Raw genomic sequence first — 17,164 nt, 5'->3', positions numbered from 1 at the left:
GCCAACATGTGGGCCAGTTGTGGGCCAGCAATGCCCAAGCAGCATCAGCAGGATCCAGCAGGCATCAGTGCAGCGTAATCTGCGTTGTGTCCATACACTGTAGTCAGAGCGTGAGTAGTGTAGTGTAGTCGCGTCGCGGGGGTCTTGTGTTTCATCAGTAGTGATGGCGGATATTAGAATGGCAAGACCCTCCATTCTACATCTGCTTGGATTGTTTTTTTTCTTCTTTCATCTCTCATTCTCCTGTGGTCCTGCTTTCTCTCCATTTTTTCCCCTGAAACACCCCCTCACCCTCCCCCACCCCTCTCTTTCCTTTCCTTCTTTCCTCCCCACCTCATCCCACCCCACCCCCACCTCCACCTCCACCTTCCTGTACAATGGAGCACAGCAGCACCTCCACTCCTCCATGCGCGGCTCTCGCTCCTTCTCCTTCTCCTTCTCCTTCTCCTTGCCCTCCCACTCCCACTCCTACTCCAGGATGTCCAGGTAGACTGGGGGGTTTTTCACCAGGGCCACCAGGCGGCTGTAGATCTCCTTGATGACCAGCCTCTGCTGGGGCTCCCGCTGCCAGCAGCCTTGCATCAGCTGGTGCACCTCCTTGGGACACGTGCGCGGCCTCTCCAGCTCCCGGCCCTGCGTGATACACTCGATCGCCTGCACAGGGGTGGACACGCACGCACACACGCGCACACACACACACACACAGGCAAACAGACAACAAAACACTCGCATCAGGGGTGAGACGAATATAGGCTGCACTGTATGATGCCTGCTGACAGCATTTCTTTCTTTGGAGAATAATAGATTTGGAAAATAATGTATGTACATTTGTGTGCACAATAGAAGACTGTGGGAAGTCCTAATTGTAAATTTACGTAATTCTACTTCTAAAGCTTACCGGCTACCGATTGGATGGGAATTAAAGACCCTCAACATCTTGAAAGAATATCCAATTTCATATCTAATATCTAATTTTGAGTTTTGTTTTTGCCACTGGTACTATGGCGTATCACTATTCACCTTCGTGTGTTTTTATGATAAAGGATTTTTTTTCTGCAAAGTTAACCGCAGTTCCTCTCAGATTTCTAATGGACTCATATAAGTTATAATGCACATATTTGAACTCATTTGTCATACCAAACTGACAGCTGGCGCATCAACAGAGCTTGCACATCCATCAATGTCATGTGCTGGACATAGTAATGACCTAGAGCTTTGTTTGGTAGCCCTCCACTTTGGGTCAGCGCAGATACTCGGCAATGACCTCAACTTAGGGGATGGGAAGGGTTGGGGAGTGGGAACATAATGAAACAACTCTTGAGAGGTTCTTAACAGTGCATTGGGGTGCGTCAAGATGGCCTTTCAATCACGGCAATAAATTAGTAAAAGATTCCTATTGACCTCCCTGTCCAAAGCGTCTGGTCTGGAACCCCCTCAAGCTCACTCGGACCAGTATGGGGTGTCACGGCACGGGGCGTCCCGTCCGATCTCGTAAGCCCCGTCGCGCCATAATTGGGGGGCCGTCCATCATAAATCAGGAAGGATTAGGTTAACGAGGTTAAACAACGTCGGGCCAAGGGCGAAGATGAGGCCAAATCGGATTAGGATTGAGTGGATAGGAAAAGTGATCTACCCCCCACTTGAAAGAAGAGAGGCCCCTTTCCCATAATGGCGCAGTTGTGGTCGCACCAGAGCCCACGTCTAAAGGGTGCCATGATCTTAAAGCCGAAGAAGGCTCATCATAATACTTATGTATCATATCGATCCTCCTACTACGTTGGGTCCTCTGTGCTCTATAGTATGAGGTAACCTTATATTAAGTAAAATACTTAAACCTGTCCCCTTGTATTGACTTGTTGTTCAGTCTACCCATACAATGCTACCCATATGCTGCATTCAAAATGTGAAGCCATGCCATAGAGGAGCATCCAAGTGACTTCAAACGGCATAGTGTGGGCCCTGCCGGGGCCAACAGGTAGGGCACTCGCCTGCCATGCGGCTGACCCGGGTTCGATTCCCGGCCCTGGTCCTTTGCTGACCCCTTCTTGTCTCTCTCCCAATTCACTTCCTGCCCACCTCTCACACTGTCCTATCAAATAAAGCCAAAAAAGGCCAAAAAAAATGGCATAGTGTTATTGACAGCACATACCTCACTGTTGGACAGCTGGTACCAGGGCTGCTTTCCATAGGTGAAGATCTCCCAGAGGACCACGCCGAAGCTCCAGATGTCGCTCTCCGTGGTGAACTTCCTGTACATGATGCTCTCCGGGGGCATCCAGCGAATGGGAAGCATAGTGCGCCCGCCAACCTGTCGCATCGCATTTACATAAGCAGCGATGAAAAACTGGACACTCAAAGAGTGGAACACATTCACTCAATCAACGACGATATGGCTTTGGTGGGTGATGGTTGAAGAGAGTGCTGATGTCATTCTCTCACATGATCAAACCACTGATTAATAGTATAGAGTGTCTTCACTGTCCAGCTTGATCAGTAATCAAGCTTCCAAAGCAGAACTGCAGTTTTAGAAATTTACTAAGTGCTGATACACAACTTATTTATTCTGGTAGAATTATTAAGTGCATAGTTGATACAGTATGTCGTATTGGATTGTAGTTTCTGCATTCATCAGTTCACCCTAATAGGTAAGGGTGATAAGGGTGATGTTCAAGGCTTTGAATTTGACTAAATCAAGTAGGCATCTCTGCCTTTTTCTAGTTTTTGAGGGTGTTTTCTTGGTGCACCAACCCAGCGATAAAAAAACAGAGGCATATTCAAAGGCTGATGCAGGCGAAGTGTACATACAGCGTGTCTCAAAAATTGTATGAACACTGTGAATCCACTTTAAATCATTCCAAAATAGGGATTTATTTTAAAAGTATGTACCTATAGTGTAATTAGTGTATAGTGAATTTGCAGGCATCTTTCTATTTTGTCACCACCTTTTTCGCAAACTGACATCCTTTCTGGTCCTGGGACTGAAAACAAAATCACTAACACAGTTCTCTTGGTAGTTCTGTGCACTCCCTTTCAATGGCTGCATTCACTTTCAGTGACTGTTCCACGTCTAGTAGCGCACTCTTTAGACATCAGTTTGAGAACAGGCTAAACAATAAAGGAAATCCTATTGTACATGCATTATACACATTTCAATAAACACCTACTTTACAACAAAGTGTGTACATACATTTTTGAAACACCCTGTATTTGAAGCCATTAAAGATGTAGGGAGTGTACAGAAACATATAGCCCTCTTCCCCTGTCTCAGCCTATGAGTGCATGTCATTTGCCACAACATACTGTGCACTTTGAGGCAGTGATAGCTCAGGTGGTACAGGAGCCTGTTCAGTAACAAGAAGGTTGACCCCAGCCTTTCCCCATTGATCTGTCCTTTTGCAAGATACTTCGTTTCCATGTGAATGGGCGAATGTGAGGCATTCAATGTAAAACGCGTTGAGTACTTGAAAGAGTGTAAAGGCGTTATATAAATGCAGTCCATTTTGCCATTCACATCGAATGCCACTACAGTTCCCATGACCTCCTACTTCAACTTACCCTGTAGTAGTCAGTGCTGTAGATGTCCCGCGACATGCCAAAGTCCCCGATCTTCACCACCAGGCCCTCCCCCACCAGGCAGTTCCTGGTGGCCAGGTCCCTGTGGACAAAGTGCAGGGAGGCCAGGTAGACCATGCCAGAGGCGATCTGGGCCGCAATGTGCAGCATCTGGGGCAGAGTCAGCTGACCCAGGGGCGGCATCTTGCCATCGTCCAGGATGCGGGCGTCCGGGCCATGAGCCCTGCAGGGGTAGCAGAAAGGTGGTTTATTTAGGGGAAGTGTGCTTTACTATGGATTAGTAAACACTGTCTTTGGGTGAGTTAAATTAGGTTAGTACATGTAGTAGAGAAAAAAACACCATGACCCCTGGAGGGAGGGTGGAGACAGGTTTTTTGCTTTTTGTCAAAATAATTAAATTGGACTTTAGTGTTTCTAGTAGAGAAAACTACATTCACAAATATAAATCTCATTGTGATTTATTTACATGGCCCAACAAACAAAAAGACGGTTTCAGCCCAAGCCATCATCAGTGTCCTAGAGGGGCAGATAGAGTCAGGGTTGGACAAGAGAGCAGACCGGGAGGGGAGGGAGGGGAATGAAGAGGTCAGTTGCACTGACCTGTGCGCACTTAACACGTCAGGCAGGACGCACAGAGGTCTCATATCACAGCACACACCACAGCAGCTGTGTGTGGCTGGTACAGATGTCCTTTTGATAAGGGCAAGCGCGTCGGTCGGTTGGTTGGTTGGTTGGCTACGTTGCACTGCACAGCACCGCACTACACTGCCCTGGCTAGGCTGTGTCAGGTCAGTGGAAAGGCCATTTTGCACTAATGGGTGTGTGCGCACGGCATTAAGGTTGCCCTAGCTGCATCATTCATTTACCATAATTCAATTCCTCCCATGTATTAATGAAGCAGCAGCAGCCCATCTCAAACAAACTCCTCGTGCCCTCCTACACTGTTGCTGTGGCCTCCGAGTCTGACGAGACGAGAGTCCCCCTCCCCAACCCCTTCCGTCCTCCACTGCTCACTGCTGGTGCTTGGCCACCATGCGCCCCTGCTGCTGACGCCTCCTCCATCCATCCTCCATCCATCCTCATAGAGGCACCAATGACTTTGCTCCCTCGCTGGCTGGCTCCTGTTAGTCTTGATGGCTCAGGAAGTTCAATATGTTATCACTATTAGTTTAAAAGGGCAGGTGGTTGAACTGAGGAGGCAGCTGCTTCGCAAGGCTTTTGGGGAGGGAGGCCCTTTTGGTGCGCGCTCATCTACGCTGGAAATGCGATTTCCAAGCTCCCCACGCACGGTTTTCCCTGGCTGCGCACATGCATCACTCAAATGCATGCATGTGTCTTCCCCCTCCTATCCCCAATCTGGCCCCTCTGGACACCTGGCATATACAGTACAGTAGGCTCCAGTCGGGGATGGATGACTGTCCTGCAGAAGGCTCACATACAGTGTGCACAACATATGGCCTACGCTGGACTGGCTTGCCCTGGGCTGGACTGGCCTGGCTTGGCTGCAGCAACTCAGGCTGCTACACTTCTGCTTCTGGCTGTTGCACTGCTGAACTCCATGGCTGTTAAACATGGCTCACATTGGTCCATGGCCATGGCTTAATCGGCTGGGCAATGGACTGCTACGCGGGCAACCCGGGTTCGATTCCCGACCCGAGCTAATTTCCCGATCCTCCCCCATCTCTCTCTCCCACTCGCTTCCTGTCCCACTCTTCACTGTCCTGTCTGAATGAAGTTGAAAAACCCCTAAAAATTAAATAAAAACATGGCTTACATTGAGTGGGTAGGGATGATTCAAAGGGCCCAGCATCGGGCTCGGCAACACACAATAAATAATGACAGAGCCTACAGTAAAATCACGTCGTCATTAATGGCCAGGTAGTGGAGTGGGTTGACTTCTTTTGTTTTTTAGACACCACCATCCATCAGTCCCTGTCATGGAACCTGAACACTAGTCACATTATATCAAAAGCCCACCAAAGACTATACTTCCTCAGACAGTTGAGGAAGATTGGGGTCAGTCAAGCAAGCATGATCTACTTCTACCAAGCTAAAATTGAAAATGTGCTGCTCATCTTCTCCATTCTGGTCCAGTATGGCAGCACCACCAGTCAAGATAAGCAACATCTGGTGAAAGTGGTATGCAGGGCCTCTACAATTATTGACCACAGTCCTCCCCTTAACCTCACAATACAACACCAAAATTGCCAGGAAAGCCAAGAACATAACCTCTGACCCTACACAACACGCACACCATCTATTCACACTCTTACCATAGGGAGAAGGTACCGCAGCATCCCATGTAATACTACACGTTATAGGGACAGTACCTGCCCACAAGCCATCCACCACCTGAATATGCACTAACATGTCACAGTTACTACAGGACTGTTCATTATTTGTCGGGGGTCATGCCATTTTTTTCTTTGTTGAAGGGAGGGTTCACCAACATTTTTTTATCTAAAGGGGATCATTTTGTTTGGCCCATTTATTAAAAGAAAAAAAAAATCAAAAGTATACCTTGTATATGTTCTGATGTAACAGCAAGAAACGCCTTCCCCTTTCGCTGATCAGACCATCAGAACCCTCCCACCCTGACGTTTATTTCGTTATGTCTAAAGAACATTTGTCAGTTGTATTGGGAAGTAGGCTATAGTGTTCAAGATCAGAATACAACATTCACTAAACAGCAACATTGGTCAATCAATGTTTGTCAAAAGATGTCCGTAGGGGAGGGTCATGCATTTTTGACAATGTCGTGGGGAGGGTCGTCAAAGTTTTGAAGCTCTCTTGGTGGGTGAACCCAAGGGTGAAAATCTTCTGAAGACCCTGAAAATAAATAACAAACAGTTCCTTCCTGGCCTTCTACCTCTCTTGCTTATTTTGCACAATGTAACTCTGGCTGTTTTTTTGCTCAAAAATTGCACTTTCAATGTTTTCATTGTACTTTTCAATGTTTTCAATGTTGTATGTATCATTCCCTGTTAAGAGCCCTCTTTCTTTCATGCCCCTCTCCCATTTTTGCTTTGTCTGGTTGAATTATTGAACTTATGAACACACCAAAGTACATTCCTAGTAACTGTATTGTACACAACTGTATTTTATACACATTGATATGGCTATAATAAACTTGAACTTGAGAAATTGGATTTCTTTTGCTCTTTTTGGAGAGGAACGTACCAAAAGTTGTTTGAAATGCGCGGTCAGATTATGACGAGGACATATCAAGTGCATTTAATTGAAGAGCTAGAGGATGTTGAAGTTTGAAAAAGAAATATTTCAGACTTTACTTAAAATTATGGGCAACAACAATACTAGAGGACTCTGACTATAGATATTTGTATGCATGATGGGCTGTTTACATCAGAAGTGACCAGAACGATGGAAGTTGTTATTTCTCTATGGAGAGTTGCCAAATTAGGCATATTGTGCAACAAAAGAAAATTCAGAAACAGAAAAGTAAATTGGTCGATTAAAAAATCTTAAAAAAAGTTAAAAGTCAGTTACCTTCATACTAATGAGCTATTACATTATTTGGACAAAAACAATTGGAATGTATCCATTTTTGAATGTTATAGGTTGTCCAGCCAGAGCCACTCTGTGATAAGCTAAATCAAAGATCCCAATATCAGGTCATGAGTGAATAAAAATAATTTGTGACAAAGCAAACCTGTTTGCTCTAGTCTAAACTAATAAAACCGTTTTTTTTGTTGTTGATCAAATAATTTGAGTTTGAAGATTGGCAAAAATCCATCTAAAGGGGTCATTTTCCCCCAAGGCCTCAATCTGAAGCGCTCCTTTCTTTGGGTGGAAGACAACCTGATGGCGGTACATGAAACACGCATTGTGTTTTGAGTCCATGGTCGACTGTAAACGCGTATTCAGCTTTCGTCTGTCCTTGCGCCCACTTATACCTCTGGGGGATAAGTACCCGAGACCACTCCACCACATCAGAACACTATTTCTTTCAGTCGATGGAGGTCAGCTGAATGGTTTGCAACAGGGTCTTGAGGAAGGGTTGTGGAGGAGGGGGGGCATAGAAGAGGAGGAGGAGGAGGAGGAGGAGGAGGATAGGACATGGTGTAGAGGGAAGAGGAAGGGGAGGAGGAGGAGGATGGACGAAGAGGAGGATGGACAAAGCAGAGGAGGTAGAGAAGGAGGAGAGAGAGAAGGTGGAGGTAGAGGAAGCGAAGGAGGTGGAAGAGGAGAGAGGGGAGGAGATGGTGAGGTGAACAAAGAGGTTGAGTGTGAGGAGGTGGTAGTAGATGGGGGTAGGAGGGTTAGAGGACAAGGAGGAGAAGGGGGAGTAGGGCTCCAAGGAGAGAGAAGTGAAGGGGAGAAGGATAGGGAGGAGGAGGTGAGCTCCAAGGAGATTTGAGTGAGAGAGGAGGCGGAGGAGGGGAGCTCCAAGGAGAGGGGAGTGAGGGGGCTGTTGTATTTGTGTTGTTGCGCTGTGGCTACCTAAGGAAGCGGTTCAGGTCGCCGTGGCGCATGTACTCGAAGACCATGGCCAGCGGCTCTCCGTCGGTGCAGACGCCGTAGAAGCGCACAATGTGCTCGTGCTGCAGCACTGTCAGCAGCTCGGCCTCCCGCTGGAAGTCCTGCCGCGTGGACTCATTAGCGTCCTTTAGAGTCTGAACGGGTCAGAACAGAACAACCAAAACATTCAGTATCCAGACTCAGAGTGTTCTGTATCAAACAATGTATTTGTCAGGTACTGTGCTGCATGTAATCAGTCTTTTGACTGTCAAAACAGGTAGCATGTGTTAAAAGCAACGTATACATTCATATGCAGTTCACAAAGTAATATTCCTGCCTGGTATTATTTCTTCCAGGCAATTTCTTGAGCCAGCTGATCCATTGGTGTATGATATGAGATAATTAGCTTCATAACATAATAATCATCATCAATGATGATTAGTAGTTCAATCACCTATGTGGAGAGCGCAGGCATGAGGAATGCATGGCCGTTAGTGATTAGCAATGTATCAAGATATGGTATGTGTTTCTAGTCAAGCTGCTGGCTTTGGAAATAGATAATATTTCCAGACATTTCAAACTGGAGCTGGAGAAGCAAAAAGACAAAAACATTGTGTACTTTCTCAGCACAGAGGGTTACAAATTGTCCCGTCACATCTTGCAATGCAACACTGTAACAATCATTAAAAAGACTTAAAGGATAACTTCAGCAAATTTCAACATGCAGCTGCAATGCTCAAACTACCCTGGATTTGTCAGTACCTGAGAATTTTTATTTTTTTACTTCAGCCTTTTCCGAGATATGGTCATTGTAATGGGGTCAGGTGTATGCTTACATTTCAAAAAAACATCTTGATTTATTCCCAAAAACATCCAAAAGATTATGCAACATCAGCAGACAACTGGCAAACAGTGATACCTTTTGGAAAAGTATTTGGAGTAGACCTATGGTAAGATTTTTTAAAATGTTAACAAAAGCTGCCCCAAAAGCTCAGATCTCTGAAACAGCTGAGCCAAAAAATGCAGCATCACCGGGTACTGACAAGTCAAGGGTAGCGTGAGCAATACAACAGCATATTGAAATTGGCTGAAGTGGTCCTTTAACTATAATATTTCTGCAGAACTACAATATTACACAGCAATAAATTATCATTGGTCATTGCCAGTCTGGTAACAGAAAATGTATAACAGGGCCCACGTCTTAACATACTGTGAAAATGCATTAATTAGAATTAAGAAATAAAAGCAGGTACCTTAATGGCCACCAGCATCTTGTCGTGATCAGGACTCAGGTTGACACACTCAGCCAGGTAGACTTTTCCGAAAGCCCCCTCGCCGAGCTCCCATTTCAGCACGATGTCCTTTCGCTTTATATGCTGAACGCCTGTGGAGTGAGTGAAGAGCGCACAAAAGCATCAGCGGAGGTGTCTGGACACATTGTAGCGGGTGATGTAGTGGGTCATTGTAGTGGGAAATGCCTTTTGTGTGAAGGCATGTGGTGCTTTTTATTATTATACTTTCAGGACTGTGCCCCTTACACATGTCTTTGTCCTTGATGATGCCGCAGAAGTACTGAGGATTCTCCACAAAGCTTGACAGGCCAGCGTCCAGAGGCCCCTCGTCTGACGAAGGGGGGCTTGCCCCAAAATTCATAAACCGCAGGGATACAGCCAGGTCATCCTCCGTGCCCAGGACCGATGAACCTGTTTTTAATGAAAAGATGGGGGATATTTTTAAGGGAACCATCTAGAATAGACCTTCTGCAACTTTTAAGATTTTAAGAAGAAAAAAAAAGAAAAAATTTGAAACTTTCTTTAGACCTGTCAAAAATGCCCCCCAAAAGAGCCAGAGAATGCATGTTTGACATTTTGACAGATGGCACATATTGCCAGTTCACTAAAGTGGACTGTAATGACCCTTTTCAGCAATCACTTGGGGCATTTGCAAGACCAGGCAGAACAACCAGCACCCAGGTGTGTGTGTGTGTGTGTGTGTGTGTGTGTGTGTGTGTGTGTATGTGTGTGTGTGTGTGTGTGTGTGTGTGTGTGTGTGTGTGTGTGTGTGTGTGTGTGTGTGTGTGTGTGTGTGTGTGTCTGTGTGTGTGTGCGCGTGTGCGTGTGCGTGCGCGTGCGTGCGTTTACATTATATACTATTACATGCATACATGGTAGAGGTATCAACACACTTACGGTGTATGACTGACATCACAAAAAAAAGCCCTCCGAATCTGAAAGTTTCCACCCCAAAATCACACAGCCCTCTCGAGCCCTTAACCACAGGCTCCCGGGGTCCGAGCAGAATGGTAGAGCGGAGGGAATAGCTCGCCAGGAGGGTTAGAGAGAGAGGTAATCAGGCCCACTTAAGCGCTTTAGGAGGGAGCTCCGAGTGGACCAGAAAAAGCCTGTATCCATCAGTCTTGCTTAATGGCCCTTTCTCAGGCTGTGGCTCCTGATGCTATTTACTTTGCATGCTGTAATTAAGACCTGGCAGCACTTTGCAGTCGCTGTTAGGGCTGACAGTGTGCAAAGTTACAGCTTAGCGGAAATCATATATTGCCGTCTCTCCTCCGTGCATTACTTAAAAGCAACACAATGCCTGTAACAGAACCATTTCGGATCCTACTGCGATGTGACTGGTGTGGGGTGTGGCGGGAGAGAGAGAGAGAGAGAGAGAGAGAGAGAGAGAGAGAGGAGAGAGATTTTTCATTGTGATGGCTGCTTTTGTGCAATGATATTGTTTCAAGTAAATTAACGCTTATTGTGGCTTTTTTAAATCGTTAATGTCAAGCTGCAATTACAGGTACAATACAGGAATACCTTTTGCTTCTATTGTTAATTACTGTTTTCATTTGAAACTACGGGTGCGTGGTGAATTCATGCAATAGACTCAATCTCAGTTGTCCTTGGCGGTATCTGTGAAGTGTGGTATTTTTTTTTTTTGTTGGAGAAATGTTCAGATAATTAAAACTGTGTGAGCGTGTGTGTTTGCTTATGATGCATATGTATGTGGGCATGTGTATTTGTGTGTGTGTGTGTGTGTGTGTGTGTGTGTGTGTGTGTGTGTGTGTGTGTGTGTGTGTGTGTGTGTGTGTGTGTGTGTGTGTGTGTGTGTGTGTGTGTGCGTGTGTGCGTGCGTGCGTGCGTGCGTGCGTGCGTGTGTGTGTGTGTGTGTGCGTGTGTGTTGTCCGTCCACATGCACGTGTCCGAGCGTATGCATACAGTATGCATACATGTGTATGTGGTTGGTGTGTGTGGACTCACGATGTATGCCGAATTTGGAGTGCTGTCCACACTTGTTAATGACCAGCACCATGATGAGGAGGAAGGTGCAGGTGAACACAGCCAGCCCCACCGCCACAGACACCTGCTTAATGAGACAGGAGAGTCACTCTGGAGCCCCCAGCAAGCCCCACAGCACCACCATGTATTACACAACACAACTGCAATTGGGCTTCATAAGGATAATATTATGACATTGATAAAGATATAAGCACTGCACATACTACTTGAGACACAGTGGAGAGCGGACTGTATCACCACTAAGAGAGCACGATTTTTAATGGCATCTTCCCTGCTACAACCAGACTGATGGGAAAACAAAAGATATGAACAACCTCCATGGACTTTTCATTTCAAAATGTACTATCATCATAAATGTACAGTATTTATTGACTCAGAGGTGCCTCAGAGGTCATGGTGTTCCAATGTGCCTGGACTACAAGTGCACAAAGGGCAAATAAAGAGATTTGACTTGAACTAATGAGCCCTTACCCCGAACACTCTGCTCTCTAAGTTCATCGTCACGTCCTCGGTGGATTGTCTCGTTGGAACTGTCAGGGATAGATGTATGTCAGTTACTCATACTCAACTGCAACATGATTTTTTTGTGGCAATTGAACAATAATATTCATTTTATTTTATTATTTGACACATTTGTATCTCTTTTAATGTTGCGGAGCCCAGTCTTTTATCTAAGGTCATCTGGTTGAAAAATTGGTTATTTTACAATTTCTGGTTTAAACACCATATAATGTACTGGGAAAAAAAGTTAAAAATACTTACTTGGATCATTATGGACTAAAATGAACATAAGCCGCAAAAGAAAGAGAGAGAGAGATAGAGAGAGAGAGAGAGAGAGAGAGAGAGAGAGAGAGAGAGAGAGAGAGAGAGAGAGAGAGAGAGAGAGAGAGACAGTGTCAGTTTGACAGCAAAAGGAGGTAATTAAGTCATTATTATTCATTGTTAAAAGACCTCGTAATTATCTCCATCTCCCAAAGCGCGTGATGATGAATGATGGATCCTCACCGGGGATGAGGCCCTCTGGATCGGAGGGCTCGAAGGGGTTCTCCATGAACTTGCCCTGGGTGGTGGCGTTGTCCGTGCCCAGGGTGTTGTTGACGATCAGGGTGTAGAGGCCGTTGTTCATGTGCGTGGGCTTGTTGAGGAAGAGGCACCCGTGCAGGATGGAGCCGTCCTCCGAGTCCGGGATGAGCTGCGTGTAGGTGTAGCGGTTCTCCTTCAGCGGCTTGCCGTTGTACAGCCAGCGGATGTGGGGCCTGGGGTTGCCGTCCACGGCGAAGGGGATGCACCAGTGGTGCTGCGGCTCGGGGTCCCGCAGAAACAGGATCTTTACTGCGACTGTGGAAAAAAAATGCGGTGCACAGTACATTTAGTTGATGTTGTTAACGTAACTCAACACTTAAGGCGTTGATTTGAAATCTTTTACGTAAAGTGTATTGGGTCCGACTCTCTAAGTGTTAAATTGATGCATTAAAATGGCATTTCTTACTGTGTGGCAAAGACACCTGGGGATTGGGTGAGTTACGTGACTTAAAAAATGTGTTTATCATTTATAAGAAACATATTTGGCATATGATCTTTAAGACAGTACTTCTGCTCCTAAACCAACAGTCCAGTCACGGACAGCGAGTGTCATAGAGTCCATTTTCCATCTGAACTCAGTTTTGACAAAACTATTAAACCTAATTTGCAATAGGCAATGTACACCAGTAAACTGTAAAGCAAACAAGCAATGTGCTGTGTATAATTGTTACAATATAATCCCTCAGATTCCGCTGCATTTCAAAATGGTAAATGGCGCTTGTGGCATTGAATTTCTGTTTAACTCCCTCTTGATAAAACATGTAGCTACTGCCAGTTGACTTTATAAAGCAGGTTTGGCGAATAAAGCAGTATGGCATCCCAATATAAGTAAAAATGATTATTCAGTTTTCAATTGATGCATGTATTGATGTCTACAAACACCATAATTCCAAATTTCCTACATGACCAATAGAACAGTCTTGAATATTGAATGTTGAATTCATGTGCAACTGTGTGTCATCCCTCTTTCTCAGATTCTAAAAGTAGGAAATACCAAGACGTGCTGCTCATCGCCCTTATTAATTGGTTTTAATTGGCAAGTTTTGTGCAGAGTCGCGACAAAAGTGACCGATCTGCCAGTGGACACATCACCACATCACCATCAGGCCAGTAGTAAAACTCATTGAACTCATTGAAGTCATTACATCTCAAACAGCCCGGTAATTCCCGCTCAACGAAAAAGTCCCACAGTCAGCAATGCGTGGAGATGAACCTGTAGTACAGCACAGTTCAGAGATGAGACAGTCTGCAGCAGCCTGGCCAGTCTGACCCGCGTCAGCCAAAGCTATAGGTGTGAGCTATGTGCCATAAAGTCTGCATACATTTTCCACGAATGAATCAATGGTCCATCTGTAGCGTTAGCGTTAGGCCCCGTTTGCTCGCTGATGAATAATGAATCCGGGGGCTTGTTAGAGAACCTGACCACAAGAGTTACCTGGAAGCACACGGGAACGCCAACGCAGGGGGAGGAAGCGCAGGAAATGGCTCTTTTAGATCGAAGAACATGCTGATGTCAGGAGCCCGGTCGCTCCTCAACACCCATTTCGCTGCTCTTAACCTGTGACCCCCCACGAGAGAAAGTGCTTCGTAAGGAGTCCGAGAAGACATTAACGTCATATTCCCCAAGATTGCCTCTGACAGGGGTCGCAAAAGTGTGACCCCGATATAAATAGATGAGTACCCCATGCAGCATTTCTATTACATCTCCACTGATGAAGAGCTGGGAGAGGTGTGATGAAGACTGTTAAAGTTAGTTATGGAGGTGGACTTGCTAGCTTTACCTTCCTTCTCAGAAGCCCAAACGCATATTTCTGCGAGTATGGGTGGAAAGAAAGACATCCACACAGAGCCATCATTTGTATCTTGTGCCTGCTTGCAAAGGCCTTGGAGGAGGAAGACTTGCACTAATCGTAGGCATAATTACGAGGTGGTAGTTAATGACACTCTGTCGACTGCAGGGCTTTATGTTGATAGATCTCTGCAGCTCGCGTACGGGACGCTTGCTGGCTGCCAATCAAACCCTGACAATTATGCTTTCCGGACTACAAGGGAGAGGTCCATTAGCAGAGACTCAAATAAGATCTGATGACTGTTATTCTCCCATTTTGTCGACATTCATTATGTGTCCCTTGATGGCCATCCATTTGTCTCTAGTCAAATACTGTTTTCCCCACTAGACCAACAGTTACTGGACAATAACAGCATGATGGAGCATGGGGCAGCGCAGTGGGAAAATTATGCCACCAAAGAGTCTCTGCTCAACGGAGAACCAAGAACATTTTGAGAGGTTCTGCAAGAGAACTGTAGTAAACTGTACAGTACATTATTTTAGTACAAAGGTCATGAACCCTACAGCGATGCTCGTCATTTTACCGACTAACTGAATCAAGGCCTACTTATTTTTCTGTATTATGTACAGTAGAGTTTTCCATTTCAACTGTGATGTGTGCCCTCTACAGTTCTTCCTCAATTTTTTGCTGTTGACTAAAAATTGTAATGTCCTGTGATGGAGGCACTGGGTAAGCTCCCTCAAAGCGATGCAGGACAAGCTGATGACTAAATGAATATCAAAAGAGTGATCTACATAATACAAAAATACAATTATAACATTTTATAAATAATAAATAAAATATAATGAATAGGGCAAGTGTGTTTGTTGCAGTAAAATCAGCACTCACACTCAATGTCCAGTTCCACCATATCTCTCCCGGGGCCGGCCCGGTTCTCTGCCTCACATGTCAGGTTGTGGCGGTTGTCTCCAGAAGACACGTTCACCAGGTGGAGGACCAACTCTTGTCTATCGGCCCAGAGAATCCTCTGCGAACACAACAGCATTGCACCAGCCAGTGTATAAGTAGCATTTACATACCTGCAACTGTGATTGAAATGCTTTGAATTAATGTTGTAAAAAAATGTGTCATTTCAATATTAGTTGTAGTTGTAGTGTCAGTTGTAGTTATCCAAAGAGGGCCATTGTGAACAACGCACAGTGGATCTAACACTTGTCTTCTTGAGCCACAAATAATACTCTCTAGCTTCTCACAAAAAACACAAAAATCTCACATTTACATTTGTCACACAAGAAGAAGGAAATATTACATAACATATTTGACCTTGCATAAATACCTTTTTTATCATTATTGTTTTAGCGGTTCATTGACTTGTAAAATGACTACACTAAGCAGAGAGTTTCGCTTCGGTAGTTCTCCTTTACAGACACTGTACTTTAATTCCACTTCCAACCTGTAAGGCAACAATGACATACAAAAGTACCTTAGGCCATGGTTTAAGCGGCAGGGGTGCCATACTGTTCCGCCAGGGACCCAGGTTTGATTCTGGGCCAGGGTCATGTCCTGGTCCTCTCCCCTGTCCCTCTCCATCTCATTTCCTGTCACACTCTCACACTGCCCTGTGTCAATGAATAAAAGGCTTAAAACCCCCAAAAGTATAACCACTGCGTACCTCCGAAGTGTACTGCGAGTGGAGGCGCTCTGTGTTCCACCAGACTGAGGGTGTGGGGACACCGGTGACCTCACAGACGAATGTCAGGTTCCCTCCCTCCTGTGCCTTTGTCCTGGACGCACGGACGGTAACTTCAGGGACACCTGTCAAGCAAGACTCTTTATGAAAGTTTGGTTTAACCTAACAAAGGTTTCTTACTCACCTGTGTACTGTATTTAACAAACCAATTTGTTCACATTAGACCCTTTAAAAACAGAACTAATTGAATAACAAATTTTCCTGATCTGGCATCAGACTTATTAAAAAAAAGGTTTGGAACATTTAAGAATATGGCCGCAAATCTAATTCGTATGTAAACTGTTCAAAAAGCAAAATGGTTTCCAATCTACCTACCCACGGACGGATCAATCGACCAAAGTGGTGGTATAGTCACAGCACGCAACTCCGAATTTTAACACAGATTTTTTTGTATAGGGTACATTTAAAACAAATTCATCACATTTGTTATGTCTGTCACAATTGCTAGTTCACAATACAGTATACAGTATACTGAATGGTGAAAGTGTAGGCATCTGTGTACGTTTTTTTTTGTTACAAAGTCTACCCAAAAGCTTGAATCCCCATTGCTTTATGATAAGAAAGAAAAAAACATTTTAAAATGTTTCAAAAGTTTCACTATGGTAGAGATAAAACATATACTGCAGTTATCATCACCCACAACAAGCTTTGGCTTGATGGCCTCTCTATGATGTCGTCAATGAGGTTCCAATCCCCCATAAAGAAAACCACACAGTATGTAGTATGTACTGTAACGTATAGAGGCCTACTTCACAATGAGAGGTGATTTAGAACGGGCGGCTCTAGTATTGACTGGCTGCTATTTTCTACCGTCATCTCAAGCTGTATGGACTGTAGTGCAATGGTTCCCAAACATGTGTCTGCTGGGACCCCCTTTTTGACAATATATTTGAGCATTAAATTGCTACATTTTAATTTGAAATTCAACACAGAAGAAGAGCAATTATCCATAGACTACTGGTCAATATTGTTGTTTTTCATTATGTTATTATCATAGACATATACATGTGTATGGGTTTTGCCCTCTCTGCACGAGCCTAGTGCAGGGATGCCCCAGGGTCACGCTCCCAGTTTGGGAACCACTAGTGTAGTGCACAGTACACCTACTGCAGTTCTCGATGTACAAGGCGTCAAGTGGAATATCGGTCCCGTTTGACACGCAGGTCGGGGGTTGGCTGTCAAGGTCACCG

General features: G+C 45.0%; 1 protein-coding gene across 1 annotated transcript in view; it reads right to left on the bottom strand.

Annotated features, from left to right (window-relative positions):
* Positions 1-382: 382 nt before the first annotated feature.
* The window catches only part of ntrk1 (neurotrophic tyrosine kinase, receptor, type 1), a 28,951-nt gene continuing 12,169 nt past the window's right edge, over positions 383-17,164 (bottom strand). Inside the window, exons 5-17 of the mRNA XM_063199899.1 lie at positions 17,082-17,164; positions 15,897-16,039; positions 15,113-15,251; positions 12,357-12,689; positions 12,114-12,128; positions 11,823-11,881; positions 11,313-11,415; positions 9,591-9,755; positions 9,306-9,436; positions 8,035-8,207; positions 3,556-3,796; positions 2,150-2,308; positions 383-654 (exon numbers count right to left, since the gene is read on the bottom strand). The exon at positions 17,082-17,164 is cut by the window's right edge and continues 72 nt beyond it. Of these exons, the coding sequence (XP_063055969.1) occupies positions 469-654; positions 2,150-2,308; positions 3,556-3,796; positions 8,035-8,207; positions 9,306-9,436; positions 9,591-9,755; positions 11,313-11,415; positions 11,823-11,881; positions 12,114-12,128; positions 12,357-12,689; positions 15,113-15,251; positions 15,897-16,039; positions 17,082-17,164 (1,930 nt within the window). The 3' untranslated portion in view covers positions 383-468. The remainder of the gene's footprint in view (positions 655-2,149; positions 2,309-3,555; positions 3,797-8,034; positions 8,208-9,305; positions 9,437-9,590; positions 9,756-11,312; positions 11,416-11,822; positions 11,882-12,113; positions 12,129-12,356; positions 12,690-15,112; positions 15,252-15,896; positions 16,040-17,081) is intronic.

This window comes from Engraulis encrasicolus, chromosome 5 (genome assembly GCF_034702125.1).
Source record: "Engraulis encrasicolus isolate BLACKSEA-1 chromosome 5, IST_EnEncr_1.0, whole genome shotgun sequence".
Classification (NCBI taxonomy): Eukaryota; Metazoa; Chordata; class Actinopteri; order Clupeiformes; family Engraulidae; genus Engraulis; species Engraulis encrasicolus.
Note: the sequence above shows the minus strand (reverse complement) of the source record. Positions and strands in the feature narration are given on the sequence as shown.